At 47.6% G+C, this 20,235-nt stretch overlaps 8 protein-coding genes across 8 annotated transcripts; 4 read left to right on the forward strand and 4 right to left on the reverse strand.

Moving 5' to 3' along the window:
* Positions 1 to 1,337: 1,337 nt before the first annotated feature.
* On the reverse strand, positions 1,338 to 2,728 carry N7495_003971 (putative DNA damage repair protein Mus42; the record flags this gene model as incomplete). Its single annotated transcript, XM_057206622.1, has 2 exons — positions 1,338 to 2,608; positions 2,665 to 2,728. The coding sequence occupies 2 exons, from the start codon at positions 2,726 to 2,728 to the stop codon at positions 1,338 to 1,340; spliced, it is 1,335 nt and encodes a 444-aa protein (XP_057064302.1).
* A 378-nt stretch (positions 2,729 to 3,106) lies between these two features.
* On the forward strand, positions 3,107 to 4,670 carry N7495_003972 (FKBP-type peptidyl-prolyl cis-trans isomerase; the record flags this gene model as incomplete). The annotated part of the gene is made up of 3 exons (XM_057206623.1): positions 3,107 to 3,193; positions 3,248 to 3,697; positions 3,759 to 4,670. 3 exons carry the CDS (start codon positions 3,107 to 3,109, stop codon positions 4,668 to 4,670), a joined length of 1,449 nt encoding a protein of 482 aa, XP_057064303.1.
* Positions 4,671 to 5,154: 484 nt separating this feature from the next.
* On the forward strand, positions 5,155 to 8,203 carry N7495_003973 (serine/threonine-protein kinase; the record flags this gene model as incomplete). The annotated part of the gene is made up of 4 exons (XM_057206624.1): positions 5,155 to 5,398; positions 5,423 to 7,290; positions 7,343 to 7,435; positions 7,469 to 8,203. 4 exons carry the CDS (start codon positions 5,155 to 5,157, stop codon positions 8,201 to 8,203), a joined length of 2,940 nt encoding a protein of 979 aa, XP_057064304.1.
* Positions 8,204 to 8,561: 358 nt separating this feature from the next.
* N7495_003974 (DUF3591 domain-containing protein) lies at positions 8,562 to 11,894 on the reverse strand (the record flags this gene model as incomplete). Its single annotated transcript, XM_057206625.1, has 1 exon — positions 8,562 to 11,894. The coding sequence occupies one exon, from the start codon at positions 11,892 to 11,894 to the stop codon at positions 8,562 to 8,564; it is 3,333 nt and encodes a 1,110-aa protein (XP_057064305.1).
* A 457-nt stretch (positions 11,895 to 12,351) lies between these two features.
* Positions 12,352 to 13,229, reverse strand: N7495_003975 (RNA methyltransferase; the record flags this gene model as incomplete). Its single annotated transcript, XM_057206626.1, has 4 exons — positions 12,352 to 12,596; positions 12,655 to 12,947; positions 13,002 to 13,100; positions 13,171 to 13,229. The coding sequence occupies 4 exons, from the start codon at positions 13,227 to 13,229 to the stop codon at positions 12,352 to 12,354; spliced, it is 696 nt and encodes a 231-aa protein (XP_057064306.1).
* A 210-nt stretch (positions 13,230 to 13,439) lies between these two features.
* On the forward strand, positions 13,440 to 14,622 carry N7495_003976 (uncharacterized protein; the record flags this gene model as incomplete). Its single annotated transcript, XM_057206627.1, has 4 exons — positions 13,440 to 13,613; positions 13,674 to 13,757; positions 13,812 to 13,879; positions 13,944 to 14,622. The coding sequence occupies 4 exons, from the start codon at positions 13,440 to 13,442 to the stop codon at positions 14,620 to 14,622; spliced, it is 1,005 nt and encodes a 334-aa protein (XP_057064307.1).
* Positions 14,623 to 14,867: 245 nt separating this feature from the next.
* On the reverse strand, positions 14,868 to 15,789 carry N7495_003977 (MICOS complex subunit MIC26/MIC27; the record flags this gene model as incomplete). Its single annotated transcript, XM_057206628.1, has 3 exons — positions 14,868 to 15,512; positions 15,594 to 15,683; positions 15,763 to 15,789. 3 exons carry the CDS (start codon positions 15,787 to 15,789, stop codon positions 14,868 to 14,870), a joined length of 762 nt encoding a protein of 253 aa, XP_057064308.1.
* A 776-nt stretch (positions 15,790 to 16,565) lies between these two features.
* On the forward strand, positions 16,566 to 18,953 carry N7495_003978 (mitochondrial intermediate peptidase; the record flags this gene model as incomplete). The annotated part of the gene is made up of 1 exon (XM_057206629.1): positions 16,566 to 18,953. One exon carries the CDS (start codon positions 16,566 to 16,568, stop codon positions 18,951 to 18,953), a length of 2,388 nt encoding a protein of 795 aa, XP_057064309.1.
* Between the last annotated feature and the right edge of the window lie 1,282 nt (positions 18,954 to 20,235).

Genomic DNA, 20,235 nt, shown 5'->3' on the forward strand with positions numbered 1-20,235 from the left:
GTGTAACTAGAAACAGATATTCGGCTACAACCACAGCTTATTGCGGGAAACTAACAATTAACCTCACCGGAAGGCGACGGTAGGACAGGCTAGGCCGTTTTTGTTCCTAATCAGAAGTCAAACAGCTTCAAAGTTTTATGGGTAAATAGGGGAGCGGAACTTTCGGAAAAATTCGAAGCACAAATATTGATGACCAGATCCATTTTTATCTCACTAGACCCGCTATCGATTCAAAACCCAGAAGTTCATCAATTTGCTTCAAATGTTGGATATCTAGGTATATCATTGAACTTTTATTTTAAGAAGTTAGGACTTCTATCCAGATCACCTGGTAGGTATATCTAGGTCGAGATATTCAATGCAAAATTTTATACCAACAGTTCCTGGAGGAACTAAAGCACCTAGCTACTTTTTGATGTCTTTTGAGATTCAAATGAAACAACCTAGACCAATCAAAAAACATGTTTTATCTTTTGTTTTAGAAAAAAACCCCTGGTTGATTGCTAAGGCAGAGGGTAGTTAAAAACAAAAACAAAAACAAAAACTACAGGCGCCAAAAAATGGACTCGCGGGGAATCGAACCCCGGACCACTCCCATGCTAAGGGAGTATTATACCACTAAACCACAAGCCCATTTGATGAAGTTCAGACAAATTTTTTGACATTATGATCCAGGGTCAAACTATACACTGCTCAATACTAATGCTATCTATGGAGCCGTGGTTGCTGAGAGCTACAAGCTCCAAAGTACATACTCTGTTAGAAACCCTGGAAGTTCATTCACCTGGGTACTACTCTGAAAAAAAAAATGATCAACTCGATCGAGAGCCTTTGAATTACGCGCAGAACAGACTGTGCTTCATGATAGTGGTTGAGGTAGAGACGAGATGACAAGAATTCTCATAGATACTAGCTTTGAGGTGAAGATTGATGAAGTTGTTATGGATTCCGAAGAGGGAAATGGTATTGCGCGTAGTGTCACGTTTCAATGGATCTTGGGTAATAAGTAAGCTGTATGAACAGCACTCGGAATGTACATGGTCCTGAAGCTCTTCCACATTGTCACTATTCATACGGACCACCGATATCATATGTCGAATGCCACTTGTGTTGGCACGAATTGCTTATTTTACGTCATCTAACTCTGTTAACCCTTGAGATGTGACTATGAAAAATCGCTGGAGGCGGATGTACAACCTTGGAACTGAGAGGCTGTTTTGGAGGCTGTTTTGGAGGCTGTTTTGGAGGCTGTTTTGGAGGCTGTTTTGGAGGCTGTTTTTGTTGTAGCATTTGATTGCCCTGCAGGTATAGCGTCCTCTTAGACGAATGGAGTGTCATCAGGTGCCCGCGGACCGTGAAATGAAACCATGTTGCATCAAGGTTCCGCTGGAATTTGACGCCACTTTTGGTGGACGGTTATTATTTTTTCTAGATGGCGAAGATGGCTTTTTCTGCCTGACGGGCTTGGATGGCGTCGAGCGCGAAGTAGAAGGACGCGGCGAGTTTATAGCTGTAGTAGATTGATAGTAGCCCATTACCTCCTTACGAATATCATCCGGTAGCGCAGCCAATATTTCAGGATCCAGTTCGGTCTGAAGAGGAATGTCGGTGTCGGTAGTTTTCCCACTAGGAGTTTTATTTGAAGGACATGGGGACTCAGGTCGGTCATGCTGAGGCTTTGCCTGTGCTTTAAGTTTGGATCTGATATCAGGCCGTACAGGCGATGGCTTAACTTCTGGTGTAGCAGGCAATATAAATTGTCTTCCTGAAAGGTTCAAAGGTTTATGGGCACTGTTGCTGAGGACTGGGTCAACTTGAATGCGGGCGGAGTCGTCTTTACATGGGCTTTCCAATTCATCAGGATCATCGGGAGCCGATATTTCGTTTTTTCTTGAAGGGGTTTTCATAAGTTGCTCGTTATTTTGCCTTGGCCTTGCTGATGACGATTGAGTTTCGTCACCAGTGGCCGGGCTAAAAATACGGCCAGTGGTTGATAGTTGCGGTCGAGTCGGCGATAGATCTTCGCGAGCTCTCAAGTGAGTGTTGGATTTTGGCGTAGATTCATTATATGTATTGTCCGTGCCCACGGCCTTGAGTTGGGAGCTGTACCAGCTGGTGGCTGACTGCTCCTTGTAACTATTACGAGCAGTATTGGTCTGGCTCGTGAAGGTTCCCCCGCCAAGTTGTAACACCTTTTGAGAATGACTCTGATCAACTATCCGGAAGTCATTCCAGGGGAGCAGACGTCCAGCCTTGATACTATCTGTGACCCATGCAGGTTTCACAATGCGGTACCGCCGAAATTCCTCGCGTTTCTTCGGAGTCAAGGAACTCGCAATTATATGAGTTGCTGCAGTTTTCCCATCTAGAAATTGGAGAAAACCGCCCCCATGCTTGACGATGAGATGATGGAGATCTTGCAGAGAAGGTTGGGTATATCCATTGACATGCGCGACAACGCCGCGGAATATTGGCGGCTTGTCACTGGAACTAGCACGGAGTTCTTCGTCCAAGTTTTGTAATTTTACTCTTTTGCGTCGCATGTAGTCTGCAAGACCGCCGAAGCTAGAGGCTTCATACTCCTCGCCTGTCTCGTCGCGGAACTCATCTGTATGACGATTGGTTAAAATCGAGTATAGGATAGTCAAATAAAGGGTTGGACACGGGACTTACGGTTTTCGATACGTTTGCGCACTTCACTGGACTTAGAATCGAGACGAGAGCCCATATTGAACTTGAACGTCTTTAAAGCATCTGATAAACAGCAATCAATTTCTACACTGGGAATACGCGTTGTCGTTGGCAAAACTCATGTGACTTTAAGCGGTGTATCGAGCGGTCAGCCATGGCAAATTACATAGGCGGTGTAAGCTATTCAGACATTATCATTGGATTAGAATTTGGGCAAAAAAGGAAAAAAAAAAAGAGCTTTGACGGATCCATCTTGTTGCTAGTGCTTTCTTTAGGTCGCATCTTTTCCATCTTTTCTCTCTCTTCAACTCACCTCTCATATTACCGAGTTGGTTCATCTTTTTTCTCATTCTCAATTTTTTATCAAAGTAGTTTGATCTTTCTGAAGTTTTTACCTTCTCACATCACCTTTAAAATGTCTGCCGTTCAGCCTGTCGCAGTCTATGCCCTTCGGGTCCCAGCTGGTGCTATGGTTGAGGCCGTTCCCAATGCCTCCGCTTCGGTTAGTACAATATATTCCAGTGAAAGAAATAGGCATGGCTGATCCTCATTAAAGTTCCGCATCACCATGGCTGCCATCGACCCCGATGAAGCCCCGGAGTATGAGGATGATGATGACACCAGCAAGCCTTCCCGGGCAACCCTGAAGATTGTCCGTCCTCCTCCCGGTATGGATTTGGATGACGAAGATGATGAGGACTACAGTGACGAGGAAGATGACGAGGAAGACTCTGATGACGAGGAGGTCAACGGCGGCCCCAGCGACAAGGAGAAGATCCGCAAGCTCAGAATGGCTGCTGCCCAAAAAGAGCTGGAAGATGCCATGGAGGAGGATGATGATGAGGATGATGATGAGGAGGAGGGTGGTTTTGATCTGAAGGCTGCTATTTCCAAGCTTATCAAGGGCAAGGCCCCTCTTGGCGACGATGAGGACGATGAGGACGACGAGTCCGAAGAGGGTCTGGAACTCGATGAGAACGTCGTCTGCACCCTGAGCGCCGACAAGGTAAGAAGAATTCTCGAAACTCTTTTGGAAAATTTCAAAAATATCTAACACAATCATATAGAACTTCCAACAGCCTCTTGACATCACCATCTGCGAGGGTGAACGTGTTTTCTTCAAGGTCACTGGTAACCAGAGCGTTTTCATTACTGGAAACTACGTCATCAGCCTTGATGAGCACGATCATGACCATGACCATGATGATGATGATGAGGAGGATGATGAATACGACCTGTCTCCCGATGAGGAGGAGCTTGACATGGAGCAGCTCCTCGCTATGGACCAGGACAGCGACGACCTTGACGACATTGAAGACCCCCGCATCACTGAAGTCGACAGCGATGAGGAGGAGGCTCCCAAGCTGGTTGAGGCCAAGACCAAGAAGGGCAAGAACAAGCGTGCTGCCGAAGAGGGTCTCGATGATTTGATGGCCAAGAGTGCCAAGGGCAAGGCTGCCAAAGAGGAACCCGCTCTCACCAAGGCCCAGCAGAAGAAGCTCAAGAAGAACAACGGTGACGCTGCCGCTACAGCTGCTGCCGCCGTTGAGACCAAGAAGGATGTCAAGAGCGACAAGAAGGTTCAGTTCGCCAAGAACCTCGAGCAGGGCCCTACCCCCTCTGCCGAGAAGCCTACTGGCACTCTCGGTGTCAAGGAGGTCAAGGGTGTCAAGCTTGATGACAAGAAGCTCGGCCAGGGCCGTGCTGCCAAGCATGGTAACACTGTCTCCATGCGATACATTGGTAAGCTTGAGAACGGCTCTATTTTTGACTCCAACAAGAAGGGTAAGCCCTTCTCCTTCAAGCTCGGAAAGGGTGAGGTCATCAAGGGTTGGGACATTGGTATTGCCGGTATGGCCGCTGGTGGTGAGCGTCGCTTGACTATCCCTGCTGCTCTCGCCTACGGCAAGAAGGCTTTGCCGGGTATCCCCGCCCACTCCAAGCTTATCTTCGATGTCAAGCTGCTTGAGATCAAGTAAGCGGATCGTTTCTGTTGTTTTTGGCTCTTATCACTGGTTTTGATGGGTGTTGGTATGGATCTACCGGTTTGATTGCATTTCCCGTGATATCCGGCTTTATTTCTTTTTATTTGCTTCCAATTGAGCTTGGGGACGAAGTCGTCATGAAGATGCTGAATCCCTGCATAGAAAAAGTTCCCATTTGTGTTGATTAAATTTTGGTCCAGTTGCATTGAAATCCATTTCGCCGTTCCGGCTGTTCATTTCATTTCCCATTGTAGCGATGCCTTCTTACCCTCGTTACAACACCACGACAGCTCCTGCCTTACAACATCAAGTCATGTGTCGCTTCCAACGAATGCAAAAGCCATGCCAATCTCCGATTTTCAGCTCAGACTCCGCTGCATTCTTCCCAGCCGTCATCTCCATCCAATCCTTACCAGATATCACCAAGCGGTTGCTACTCACACCATTGATAGCCCTCATTCTTTTCTGATTTCCCATTATGACCGTTCCTTTTAGGAAAAAGGTGCGAACCCGTGGAAGCGTTTTTGGCCTTTGGTCCCCCGACAAATCTGTTGCCCTAAGCAGAAAATGCAATCATTCTCCACCTCGTTCAGTGGTCTCCGACACACCTACACTAGAGCCTCGCATCACTACAAGTCGCAACAGAGATAGATTGAAACGCCGACTAGCACGGAGTGGTTCGAAGCTTTTATCATTACTCAGGCTGGGTAGCTCTTTTAATAGTGTGTTTGTTCTGCATTTCTAAGCCACTGCTGACCATACAACTGCAGGCAATAAGATGAGTGTACCTGTACAGTCTGGCTCTTGTGAAAATACCCCGAGCACCGAACGAGCTCACAGCCCATTGTTTCCATGCACATGTCCAGACCACATACCCGTATTTTTGACGAGTGATTACACACCAGAGACTTTATTGTCAACTGTCTCTCCCACTGAGAGCACCCACCCAGCCATAGCCATTCCCTCTACTTCCACTGGAGCAGACTGTACATCGGCAACTGGAACATTTGAACATCATGAAGATGTTTTGAAAAGCCCCAACGAGAGGAGAAACTCCAATCCCGGCGAACTGCAGGGCCGATCGAGCCCTAAGCTGGTAGAGCGGCTCTCTCAGCGATTCTCCTTGCCATTTGTTAACCCTACAACAATCATTCATCGTACCCACCTTCGCGCTAGAGCAAACATCATATTTCCTGAACCCCCAATAACATCTACCACAAGGAAGCAGGGTGATGGAGCCAATGACAGCTCGGAGCCTTCAGTACTGAGTAGCGGCAGCTCCCCGCTTGGATACTCGACCCCGCCGACTCCGTCTACCTTTGCAGAACCCATTAACTCGATTGACAAGAAAACTCCCCTGGTAGCTGACTGGTCCACATTTGCTGGTCACAGTTCAGAGGCCAACATCTTCGTCGATCCCACGTCGCCCACCAAACCTTCAATCTCGACTGTTGAGTCCGCCTCCGTGGCAAAGATATTTCTGGAGCTCTACTTCAACTCGGTTTTCCAAAACGTTAACCCACGCTTACAGCGGAAACGTGAGCTTGAGCAACATATCTACACGTTCCAATTGACACCTGAGGAACAAATGGCAACCCGATGCAGTTGGCTTCTTCAGGAGAGCGATTACTTGCGCAAATCCCGGGCCTTGAAAACAAGCATGCGATCCACTTGTGGAAAAAAAGCCATCAGTGTTGCAGGATATGAGAGCATAAAAGTCTTGGGCAAGGGCAGCTTCGGCGTGGTGCGCCTTGTACGCGATAAGGAACCCAGCAAACAAGATCCTGCCGATGAGACTGCTTCGATTGAAAAGGCTGACCTCGCAAGTCCAAGTACTAGCCCCTTTGATATGCTGAAATCGGCTGTGGATGTGACCAAAATTCGCCGTAGAAGACTCATGACCAGTGAAAAGAAGAGTTTCTACGCCATGAAAACGATCAAGAAATCTGAAATGATCCACAATTGTCAAGAGGGTCATATTCGAGCCGAGAGAGACTTTCTTGTTGCATCGGAAAAATCTCGCTGGGTGGTTCCATTAATCAACAGCTTTCAAGATGATAATTACCTGTATCTCGTTTTGGACTACATGGTTGGTGGTGACTTTCTCGGGCTTTTGATTCGCAAAGACATACTTCGTGAAGATTGGGCAAAGTTTTACATTGCTGAGATGATTTTGTGCATCGAGGAAGCTCATCGGCTGTGCTGGATTCACCGGGATATCAAGCCAGATAATTTTCTCATCTCTGCCTCTGGTCATCTCAAAATTTCCGACTTTGGCCTGGCTTTTAACGGACACTGGTCTCATGACCAAGCGTATTACAATAATTACAGACAAAGTCTGGTTGAAAAACTCGGAATCACAGTGATAGGTGATAAAGCTGACCAAAAGGAGGCTAAAAAGCACCCCAAGCTTCAAGTGAATACACATTTCTTGAACGAGCAACAGCAAGGTGCTCCGTCGACAAACATTTTGGGCTGGCGAAATAGCAAAGAAAGGCGATGCTTCGCAAAGAGTGTGGTTGGAACCAGCCAATATATGGCACCAGAAATCATTAGAGAAGAGATGTACGATGGTCGATGTGACTGGTGGAGCTTGGGTATCATTCTTTACGAAGTGAGTGAAATTTCTGGCTTTCACTTCTTGAAAATTCTCTCATAAATTACAGTGTTTGTTTGGCTACACGCCTTTTGCCTGCGAGACTCGACATGACACTAAGATGAGCATTATTGCAAGTCCTTCACAATTCCTTTGGAAGGCCGTGATCTAACAGAATAAGTAGCTTCATACACAGACCTTACAATTTCCAATGGACAAGCCTTCTGATAAACTTGTGTCTCGCAACGCCATTGACCTCATTTTCCGGATCCTCCAAGAGCGTCAATTCCGACTCTCCTGTCCAAGTTACCAGGCGAATAATCAGCTGATTGGCCATCCTGTCTCACCAGAGTATATGTACTCCATGAATTCAAAATACAGGAGTGTCACAAGCTACTTCGTGTATCCAAACGATGCATCAGATATCAAGTCACATCCATTCTTCAGGGGTATCCGATGGGGCGACCTTCACCTGGTTCAACCACCACTCATCCCGAGGGTCCATGACTGGGAAGATACCAGATACTTTGATGACTGGAAAGATCTGGAGGATATGGGCCAGGAGTCAGATGATAACACATCAAATGCAAGCTGCGAAGAACTTGATACAAAGCCGAATGACGAGCAAGAAAAAGTCTCACTGGCACGAAACCTGGCTCCTTCTCAGAGACCTGTGGGTGCAGTACCCACAGCTCAAGCAAAGCTTTCACCCAAGGAGCTTGAGAAGAACAAGGAGAAGAAAAAGAAAAGACCTCGGGATAAGATTTTGCGAGATAAGAAAGTTGGCAAGGCGGCCTTCGAGATACGCAAGAGAGGTGCCTTTTTGGGATATACATACCGGCGGCCATCAGGGCTAGCCATGGCTCTTAGTCTGGAACGAGGACGACAGCCATTTGCCAGAGGTCAGCTGGCGGAGCTACATCCTCTATAAGCGCTTTAAGACATTATGGATTGAAGCCTTGAGGTGAATTTGATGTTGACTTGTTGCCTCGTATTAGGAACCACATTCCTTTTGCTTCACTTATTCTTGCTTCAAATCCTATACAGGAGATAGCCTGTCTTGAGTTTCTAGCCCTTCTTTATCGATGGCAAAAATATCATATCATTATACAAGTTCAAAACTCCTTATCTTAGTAGACCTTCAATGTAGGTTTAGATTTAGATTCGGGAATGAAAGCGAACATAAAGACTGTTTGCATATTGGTAGCTAGTTCATTAAGTTCCTGAAAGGATAAAAATATGAATCATCCCGGTTAAGGAGAGCTGAAGAAAAGTGATAAAAAGGTAGATCAAAGAACGGGGGCATTCATGGAAAAGGCAGAGTCAGTAACTCGGTCCTCGGGTTTCATAGTTCCATTCAGCAGAGGACAAAGCTTCTTGTTGGTTTTGATGTGGCCAACCTGACCACAATTGGCACATTTGCGCTGCGTACCAGTAGGCTTGCCGTCAGGGCCACTCTCACCGGAGCGGGATATGCCCTTCTGCTTTTCACGCGCGAAGCGACGCTCCTTGTTTCGGTTGAGACGGCTCAGTTCGGCCTCGAGCAGCTTGCGATTGCGGGCATCGACTTCAGGGTCTCCGGTTGGCTCAAGGGTGTCCAACTTAGTGGTAAGCGCCTCGTGGCGGTGGCGATGTTGGATATATTGTCGAATAACGCGAGGATCAGAGATCAGCTGCTCTCGTTGGAAGATCTCGCCGCTGTTGGGGTCCTTAACCTGACGAGTAATTCGGAGGACTTTGCCTTTTTGGCTTGAAAAGCTCATCCGACTGAACTGACTAAATGTGTCGTCATCACGTCGGTAGGGAGCCGGAGTTGGGGCTTCGGAACGAGGTGTTGGCTTGCTGAATTCCTCTTCCTCGCCTTGATCCACGTCACTCTCCTGGTCTGAGTGCTCAACAGTGGAAGATAGGGAGGCTTTCTGGGCATCCCAGATCCGGCGAATTGAAGTTTCGTAGGATCGTTGTTGTCGTGCGACATTGTAACTGTGGCCACCGAGCTCCTTGAGCCGCGCTGCATCGAGCTTGTCCTCAACACTTTCACCTATGGCCTTGAACCCACCCTTCATCGATGTCTTTATGAAATTGAAACCTTCGCCACGACCAGTGGGATCACCGTCGCCATGAAGCTTTAGCATAGCCTTGCCCTGCGAAGCTAGTAGGAAATTTCGACTAGCCTTCCAAGGAGCCATTTTTTGCTCGAAACTCTCTCCTTCCTCGTCGTCATCATTGTCATTTGCATTATCTGCGTCGGCCCCGAAACCGGTGTCCTGAAGATGTTGCTGGCCAAATTGCATTGACTCAAGAAGGCAGACATCTTCAGGCTGAACCCAGGCACGAATGGTATCTTTGTCGGGAAGAACCGAGTCAAGGGGCTTCCAGTATTTGGTATCCTTGTCGTGCTGAAGGAAATCTTTGACTTTCTGGCGATTCTGCATATCGGTGGTACCGGGAATATGCGCTGTCACTTCACTGATAGCGAGTCGTGCGTCAGAGCTCTTCTTCAGCAGTCGGTAAACGAGCATTTTCATGCGGTTCTTGGCCACAGTAGTGACTTTGCGCGAGTGTGGACCGGGGATATCGACGGCGGGGAATTGTTGTCCAGCAACAAAGAAGTTGTCAATGTTCCGGATGTAGTAGTTACTGGAACCTGCCGTGCTGCTTCTAATGACGAGGAAGTCATTTGACTTGGCCTTGTGTGGGAAGAGCGGCGCCCTGTACATTGTATTTGAAATCGCTGGAACGATTTCACCAGGATCTACATGGCCGAATATGGAGAAAGGACTCTTATCCTGTGGTAGCAGAACAGCTGTTTCACCAATTTCTGCTTTGGGGCGTGTTGGATCATCTGCATTCTTTCGTCGGTAGTAGTTGATAAAACGGTTGCACATTCCGAAGTTAGATAGGGTCATGGGGACTTCTTCAGAGTATTCTACCAAAAGAATACTGGAATTATCTGCCAGAGAAAGCGAACTGGTGGACGGGTAGAGGCTTTTGGCGTCCTTCGCCTTTTGATGCCGCCGCTTAAAATGTGCTGGGTTCTTGAACCACGAGGTTTGATTGGCACGGAAGGCCATAGAAGGCCGGTGGAAAGATCTGGCCTCTGCCTTGGGTAGCTCTGTCTTGTAGTATGGCCACTGCAAACGCAAAGCTGGCATGGCATGCTCCAGTGTGATATTGCCTAGAGTGCTCCGAATTTTGTGCTGATGATTTTGCTTCAGCATATCGTACGCGTTGTCATTAGAGATGTTGTAGCGTTGAGTAAGACGGCGAGTGACGCTTGCGTCCACCTCATCTCCAGCACGAAGCACATTGGGCTTGGACTTATTAAGGACCAACTCTGGCCGCAGTTCTTCAACCAGAATGTTGGGATCATTCAAATCAATGATAACACTCTTGGCAATCTCTGCTGTTGCCAGTTCTGGGTCGTCCAGGAGTGGAATATCAACATGGGATAAGGCTGTCACATCCATAGGAGTGGGGCCTGTCTTGCGTTTCTTTGAAGGGTGCATGGCATCGGCGAACAAATCATTGTCAAATAGATCATCCTCTGGGTTTCTCGGCGGCTCCTCCTCTGCTTCAACAGTGGGAAAATCCTCCTCATCAGCGATGTCCCAGTTCGCGCAGATGACTCGAAGGTCTTGCATGGTAAAACCACCAGGCAATGTTTCATCTGCATCCATATCTGCATCTGCTTCACCTGTATCGGAATCTTCCTTGATCTCCTGTTCCTCCTGGGTGGCCTCAGTGATGAACACTATTCCTAATGAATCATGCTCGAGGCCACGCTTGTTGGGCTGGCCAGTTTTGAACACTCTATCCTGATCAGGAGCTAGTTCGATATTGACTTTCGTGGGAAGGACCGCCTTCGGGATCTTGTTAGGCTGCTTTCCAACGAAGTAAGACCGCTTAGTAGGAATAAGTTCCAGCCAACGCGGAAGGTCTTTGTGATTGAAAGTCGGAAATAACGACTTGAGAAGCTCTTCGTGGTTCTCTGGCGGGGCAGGCACATGGTCTGGCCCCGTTCCAGACATCGCAAACAGCTGTAGCTGCATTTTCCAAGCGCGAAGGGTAGCAGGATCCATATCATCCATATTATCATCATCAGCATCAGCGTCAGACATTTCAGCATCTTCGTCCTCAAACATATTTGCCTCTGGCTTGGGAGCGGGCGTTACACCAGGCTGTCCGGTAAACTGATCTGTTGGCTCATCGTCTTCAAAGAGATCGTCCACCTGGCCAGCAGGGAGATCTGGAAAGGTTTCTCCAAATAAATCATCATATTCATTGCCTTGCGGTTGAGCTTCACCATTCGGGCCCTCGAAAAGGTCGTCTCCCGTTCCGAAAAGCTCCAAATCATCTGCGTCCAGGTTTTCAGCCCCTTGGCCTGTATCGGTTGCCAGATTTTGCGCTTGTGAGGGCGCCTCCTCTTCTTCGGGAAGATCATCATCGTCAAAATCTTCAAAATCAATCGCATCATCTGCCTTCTCGCCAACCTCCAAATCGCGCGTCAAAAAATCCATCTGCGGACCGCCCTCCTCAAGGTTATTCAACTGTCGCATCACATTCTCGAATTCGTCGTCTTCCGGGGCGCCCGCAGGAGGATTTGATGTTGCCTGAGACATGACTGCTATGGCTCCTCAGGTAGCGAGTACTTTAGTATAGCGGGATCTTATGGGAGAAGTTGATCGGAAAGACGATCGGAAGTTAAAGAGGGGTGTGCGCATCGAGAAATATATCAAATACTGGGAGTCGAAGAAGGGTGATGGAGTGAAGTGGGGTGGGCTTGAAGTAGATGTAGGCGCACGTGAAACGCAAGTAAGGCGTAAGTGAGCAGTATTTAGGCGATACCCGCCGCAATAGCAGTATTGGAAAAGGATTGACTCGACGTCGGATGGGAAAGATGGGTTTTGAAGATGACCGCGACAGGTCAAATGGCGCTAACCCGATTAGGCAATCAGCTTGTTGTCTAATGGCAAGAATAGGTAAAATGTCATATTTAATCAGAATAATAAGAAACGCAGGGCAGGTATCATAATTTTTAAAAAATATCGTAAAAGTCATGATAGTTTGAGACTCTTCTTACAGTGGCTTGAATGCACCATAATACACACACATTGCCTTGCTCAGACCTTCCTCACAGTAATGCATAACAGTGGCCTTTTTACCGTCTGGCACATATTTTGCGATCTGGTTGATGTTGGAGGTTCTGGGAAGGAACAGGACAATTTCCTTCGTAAAGAGAGAATATTCCTTCATAAGAGTGTCAAGAGAGTATGGTTCCATAGTGCGCAGATCCAACACCTTTTTCTTCCGGTATTGAGGACCTATAATACCATGAATTAGTTGGTTATAAAAGGGACATGGAGAGGATCTTCAGCTTACCTCCCCAAGGGGGACTGGCAAATATCACACTTGTTTGTGCCAGATCCTTAAGTTCATTCTTGAGAACTTGAAAACAGTCGCCCTCGAACCAAGTGATCAAATGAGCCACACCATAGATCTTAGCATTGTGTTTCGCGCACTTTAGAACAACAGGGTCTTTCTCGATTGAGTAGATCTGCTTCCATCTGCCACTTTTTGCAAATGCAATTGTGTTCCCTCCTGCACCACCAAACGCATCGATCAGGATGCTCCGATCAGCAGGAGATGCTTCAGCAATATGCTCAGCGATTTTACTAATCACAAAATTAGTATGATTTGAACGAAACATAGACAATAGATATAAATACTTGGCAATTGGCTCTGGGGTGACTCCAAACCAGGCATCATCAGTCAGCCAGATGCCTTCATCAAATTTGGAGAAGATGCTGTAGCGTCGACTCCAGTAACTAGAGAGTGTCAGTACGGTTGGTAAGTTTCACGATAGAGAATTAATTACTTAGCGATATCCCATGGAACTTGACCGATGTGTTCGTAGTAATACACTTCTTCCGGGGGATTTCGTCAAGGTCCGCCATAGTAGCCCCCGAAAGATGAGGGATGCGATAAAAAGATAAAATGATAAAAATAATGATAAAAATAAACACGATAAGAGATAAGGATTGTTTGTTGTATTTGCACTCAAATTGGCCAGCTAAGGCCTCGTTGTGGATAGCTTCACCTCGATCCACCCTCGTTACTTTCCCTTGAAGATCTGATTTCTCCTCAAGATTGGTCTTAAAACAGAAATGTTTGGTGCCCTGAATCGTTTCATTGGACGCCTCGACGGCGAGCCTGGACAGCAACCTCAGAATGGGCCAAGTGATAATGCCTTTGGTTTCCAGGTTCTCCGCAACAAAGACCCAGAGCTGCCGCTGGAGCCTTGGTTTGATTTTATTGTGGGAATTAATGGACATAAAATTGTATGTTCAGAGAAGTCTATATGAGCACGAACAAACGGATTTACTAATATAATCATGCAGGAAGACCCGGACCCAAACCTTTTTGCGACAGAAGTGCGCAATTGCGCCGGCCTAAGTTTGACGCTGGAAGTCTGGAGCGCCAAGGTACGATTGAAACGTCTCAATCATGAAATTTTTGCTAACAAGCATATTACACAGGGTCAACGAACTCATACCGTCACTATTCCCATCCCTGCAAATAACCCCTCCCTCGGCATCGCCCTACAGTTAGCCCCCCCTTTCCTCCACACAAAATATCTGGCACGTCCTAGGTACACCATCACCACTCAGCCCTGCATACCGTGCAGGGCTACTGCCACACTCGGACTACATTATTGGAACTCCGAGCGGGACATTGCGCGGAGAGTCCGCACTTGGAGAATTGGTGGAGGACCATCTCGACCGCACGTTGATCTTGTGGGTCTATAACAGTGAATTTGATGTGGTACGAGAGGTAGAGCTAGTACCGACCCGAGGATGGGGTGGTGAAGGAGCCCTGGGCGCAGAATTGGGATACGGCGCTTTGCACCGACTACCAGTTGGATTGGGTGAAGAGGTACAGGGGCCTGGCGAGGTTGTGTTTGAAACGCGCGAAGACGTAACAGCTGCCGGAATCCCAAATTACAGCGCTCCAGGACCGGCGACTGGAGCACCCAGCAATTTCCTAGTGCCAGCAAAAATGACCTCGCCTCCACCTCTCATGCCATGGGCCCGACCAAACTCCTCAGAAGGGAAATCTCCCTCAAATCGTCGAGCAGGGAAATCGCGCCGCAATGGACCTTTGCCCGACGGGTTCGATGACTATTTTGCCGAGGGTGAACAGAAGAGCCGGGAAGAGGACTTCGCGCCATCACGGAAAGCAACTCCTCTTCCTCCGCCGCCCAAAGCAAGAGTATCGCCCAGTAATGAGGAGATTTCACCTGAAACAACAGAAGTGGACGGAGCACCAGGGCCAACGGAAGAGAGTTGATGATGTATGGGAGGGGATCATGTTTTTATGTATACAACCATGGACGTAATCGCTTATACCAATCTCAATAATTCTTGCACTCCGCAAAAGAAGGTTTGACTACAGGACATTTCTTTTGGAACGAAAGGAAATCAAGTCCGGATTATATCTTCGGATATAAAGGATTCTAAGCGTACATATGCAACAGAGGAAAATCCCCTCAACCATCAATCACTGGATGGAAATGAAAATGACTAGACATAAATCTAGTGACCCTTGGTCACAATCTCCTCCAGCTTCTTCCGAGCCTCGCCAATCTTGTCTTCCAGCATCTGGCGACCCATAGCGCTGTGAGCGATACCAGTGTAGATGAATCGCTCCGCTCGCTCCCGAGCAGCAATGTGCTGTTCGGCCACAGCAGGGAAGCGCTTCTCGTACTCCCAGGCCAAATCTCCAACATTTCTCATAGTAACCGGGAGCAGAGCATAAGCTGCAACAGTGCCAAATGCAAGTGGCGAAATAGTGCGGAGAAAAATACCGCGGTTGCGCGATACAATGGAGCCGGCCATAGCGGCCACGACGACATAGACACCACCGGGGGCGAGGCGCTCTCCGGACTCAGGGGAGGGAGCGAGCGATGCAACGGTGTTGGTGAAGGCGTTTTCAATGTTCAGGGCGCGAGACAGGAAGTCATTGAAGCCCTGCTCGGCGGCAAGGGAATGCGAATAGAGAAAGAGCCGAGCTTGCCGAACCTGGGAGGTCAGGATATCTGTCGGGGTCGGCGAAGAAGGAGATGATTGCAACGAGGGCAAGATGCTTGACACAGGAGCCGCGGGAGCTACGGGCTCAGGTGCGACAGGCTTGGGAGCAGGGATCTCAGATGAGAAGTCATCATCGTAGATAGGTTTCCTCTATTTAGTAGGAGGTCGTGTGTCAGCAAGTTGGATCTGTAATTGACTCCACGTATTACAGAAGGGAATTCGGGGTCTAACCTCTCGAGGGTCCTCTGCGTAAGCTGTCTGTCTGGGATACAAAGCCATGCCTCCTGCGAGGAGAGCGGCTGCGAACGGAGCCACAGCCCGCTGAGAACGCGTTAGTAGGCCATTGATGAATCAATTGTACCTTTAGTGGCAGAGAAAAGTCAGGGTATTTCAATCATACCTGTTGCAACATCGGCCGGAACGACATGCTGAGATTGCGGGGGAGGATATCTGAAAGCAAAGATCAAGTGATGAAGCAAAGTCGGGTTGAAACGGCCGTGTATGCTGACTCAGCGCATATCGGGACTAGATCCATCTTAGCATACTATTCAAGTCTAGATCAAGGTTATTTGAATATTATCATAAGATTTATTTATAAGATGTCAGCATAACTAAATAGTTCACGGGTGACAGGATTGCTGGAATTCTCGCGAAACATTCATGGATGGTCCATATGAATCTATGAATCTATACCCGGGCAGTTCAATCAACTTCAATGTTGACCTCGTACCTACAGCCACCTAGACTGTATTTATTGGTGTGTCTAAGGCTGCAGATGGATTCTATTTTGTTAAATTCAAGCCTGCTTCAAATGACCTAATCTTTGTGCACGATACTGAGCTACTCAGGAAGTTCAGATGAAATATTTGCCCAAATCTATCTATTTAACCTATTACCGTCCAGGTATAAGTATTAATGATTTAACGGAAACCTCTTACAACGTAGGAATAACAAGACAAATTGAGAATATGTCATCAAGGTATTTCTCCCAGTTGATGTTAATCGATATTGGAATGGTGATTACTACTATTTAAGAATTGGCAGAAAGATGCCCGTAAAACTCCGTCATTTCCAGGGTTGCGGCTCCGCTTCATCTCAAAACTCCTACCTTCGTCTCTATACGAGGTCTAAATCTTTTGTATTTGGGCTATCTTTGCTGTTTTGATTTTATAACTATCTTCAACTGTTAATAACATTCTTACTATGCTTCGCCCAACTGGGCGCCGCGCGTGGACATGCCGCAAATGTCTGCTGCAGCGGCTCCAGATACGAGCTTTTGAAAGCGCCGCAGCAGCTCCCCGATCGCATCACCATTACCCCCCGGCGGACAATCATTCTTCTAAGAAAAATATAGATGATGACACACTGCGCCGTGTTTTCGATTCACAGCCATTCTGGAAGGAATTCCAACAGCAGAGGAGTTCCACGGTTTCGCGGCAGGCCGGCTTGGTCCAGAACCAATACCTGACCAGCCCAAATGGATTTAGGGCCTTTGCCAATGTATCGCTGCAGAGATGCCAGGCCATCGTGAACAGAGTGCTTTCGGCTTCCACTTTGGAGGAATACCGGGGTGTGGCACGGAACCTAGATCGGCTCAGCGACATTCTGTGCCGGGTCATTGACCTTTCAGACTTCATTCGAACGATTCATCCCGATCCACGAATTCAAGAGGCAGCGACGCAGGCATATGCCCTGATGTTCGAGTATATGAACGTGTTAAACACCACCACAGGCCTCCACGAGCAACTCCGCGCAGCCATTTCCAATCCGGACGTGACATCACACTGGACCGAGGCGGAGACAATTGTGGCCCAGATCTTGATGAAGGATTTCACCAATTCGGCGATCCATATGCCTCCGAATGAAAGACAACGGTTCGTCAACCTCTCGAACGATATCAGTCAAGTTGGCTCGGAATTTTTCAATGGTGCCGAGACGGCCAAATCCCAGGTTGTCTTCAATGCGAACAGCCTCCAGGGACTAGATCCGATGGTGGTGCAGAAAATAAAAAAGTGGAATAACAAGGCGCCTGTGCCGACGATGGGAATTATTCCTCGACTGGTGCTGCGGTCTGTACGAGACGAAAATGTTCGGAAAGAAGTATACCTCGCCACTCGAACCTCCAGCTCGCGCCAGATCAATCGCCTGGAAGACCTGTTGATGAAGCGATCAGAGCTAGCACAAGTCTCTGGCTTTAACAGCTTCGCCGACATGACTCTGAGTGATAAGATGGCCAAGACACCCGAGGCGGTCTCTAATTTCCTGACTACGCTTATCTCAAACAACCGGGGCCCTGTCATGGAAGAGTTGTCCCAACTGCAACAAATGAAGGGAAGCTCTCTTCAGCCTTGGGACCACGCATACTATGTTCATAAAAGGGTACTGCAGTATACACAAGCTCGTCGGTCCCGTGAACTAAGCATCGTTCCCGAGTTCTTCTCTCTGGGCACAGTCATGCAGGGTCTATCTCGGCTTTTCGATCGTCTTTACGGTGTTCGACTCGTACCCCAGGAAACGGCTCCTGGTGAGACATGGCACAAAGACGTTCGTCGTCTAGATGTGGTTGATGAGGCTCAGCAACACATTGCAGTCGTTTACTGTGATCTTTTCAGTCGACCAAACAAGCACCCGAACCCAGCCCACTTTACGTTGCGCTGCGCACGTGAGATATCAGCTGAGGAAATTGCCGAGTGCGCATCTATGGATCAGTCTGCGCACCCGAACGACGGGATGGCAACTGCAGTAGACCCGAACACCAACACTCTACGTCAGCTTCCGACAATCGCTCTCGTCTGCGACTTCCAAGAACCTGTCCCCAATGGTTCAGGCTGCCCAACACTACTAAGCGAACAGAGTGTGCGCACCCTGTTCCACGAGATGGGACACGCCGTGCACTCAATTCTAGGCCAAACACCGCTCCAGTCTATCTCCGGCACTCGGTGTGCGACCGACTTCGCCGAACTCCCTTCAGTCCTGATGGAGAGTTTCGCCACAGCACCCCAGGTTCTCGCCCTCTACGCTCGGCACTGGAGAACCGGCGAGCCACTACCAAAAGAGACAATGCGTAGCATGGAGCGAGACCGTTACGCACATGGACATATCTACGGCGCTGTCGACAACGAGGCTCAGATCCTCATGGCCCTCGTAGACCAGGCCTATCACTCGATGTCCTCCCTCGATGCGCAGAAGGGAATCGACACAACGGACATCTACCACAAGGTGTTCTCCCAACACTCCAGCCTTCCAGACCCAGATGACATCCGGCCCCGAACCTCTTGGCAAGGCTTCTTCGGACACTTGTATGGCTACGGTGCCACCTACTACAGCTACATTTTCGACCGAGCCATCGCCAACAAGATCTGGCAGGATGTTTTCGAGTCAGGGGAAGCCTCTGTGGATCGGGCAGCTGGCGAGAAATATAAAAACGAAGTTCTTCGCTGGGGCGGTGGCCGCAGTGGTTGGGAATGTGTTGCTGGTGTTCTGGGCCCAGATAATCCTTCCAATGCAAATGGTCGATTGGTGGAGGGAGAGGACTCGGCTATGAGGGAAGTTGGGAAATGGGGCCTGGGTCGAGATGGAGTGTCTGGTTAGCCTTGGAAAATGTGTATTTCTATATTAACCTTAACGGACTGTCAAATCAGTTCCAAGATTGGGGCATCGTCACCCCTGTGAGACTATAGACTGGCTAGTTTGCTTTAGAATACAGATTAAATGTCTACAATGCTCAATAACTACTGAAAAGCAAGGCATAAGTTACAGTGCTGTGATGTCAAAGCGGTAGATACCTAGGGTATATACAAACGGCAGAATGTATAGACGAGGTATATAAGCCACAAAATAGGCTCATATATCATAACCGGGAATAATGGTCAAATGAGCGCAAAACAGAGAAAGTTAGCATGGGCCCTGCATATAGGAGGATATGCTTTCACAGCAGACCACCCATTTTTTAATTTTTAATAAACGGCCTTAATTAAGGTATTATGAGGTCTCAGGTTATTTTCGTTTTACTAAAAAAAAATGAGGTTATGCGTTTGAAGCCGACTGCGCGCTTCTTCTTATTTTCTCTCTTCTTCTTCTTGAAATAGATTAAAGCAATATCATAGGACAGAATAACAATGAAAAGATATACGTACCCCGTACAGAGCCGTATAATGTTTATATGCCTTACTTTAAGGTGTTATTACCGAAAGAGGCTTAGTCAACTTAGATTTAGGTTTATGCTAAGAATTCCAAGGTTTAGGGTCTACATCTTCCAAGGTTCTAGAAGGACTCGGCATAAGCATCCATAACCCTTTCTAGAGTCCCGGGGGCAACATCTTCTAGAATGACTATTCGTATTTGGGAGGCAATGCATGTGGTAGGAGTAAACGGGCTGTATACCTGTATACCTGTATACGTGTGGCAAGGCTTATCAGGGATATCGGTAAGAAAGGCGTGTCTCAGTTCAGCCTCCAACGCAGTTTCAGCATCCGATAAGACCAACCCGTGGAAGATAAAATTCCAGTACCTGGGTTGAATATAATAACCAGGATTTTAATAATGTAAATCTTAGATTTTTCAATCTACATATCTATTGATATTAAGATAAAAATGAATGGAATACTGATAGGAAGTTCATGGCTAACATTTCCTATTTTCTGGTGAGACAAGCCCAATAGCAATGAAGTGAAGGGTATAACATACTTTTAAGTGGCGTAGGATGAATAATGATATAAGTGGTCGGGTGACTTTAGTATCTTTAGGCTGTATGTCGTTAAGTAAGCATAATTCATTATCAAGTAATATTTATATTTAGACTTTACCAGTGATAGGGAGAATTCAAAACTACTTCTTGATCTTCCCTCGTGGGTCATTTAAGGGTACATGCAGG

Source organism: Penicillium taxi (genome assembly GCF_028828555.1).
Source record: "Penicillium taxi strain IBT 34144 chromosome Unknown utg000003l_segment0_segment0, whole genome shotgun sequence".
In the NCBI taxonomy this organism is placed as follows: domain Eukaryota; kingdom Fungi; phylum Ascomycota; class Eurotiomycetes; order Eurotiales; family Aspergillaceae; genus Penicillium; species Penicillium taxi.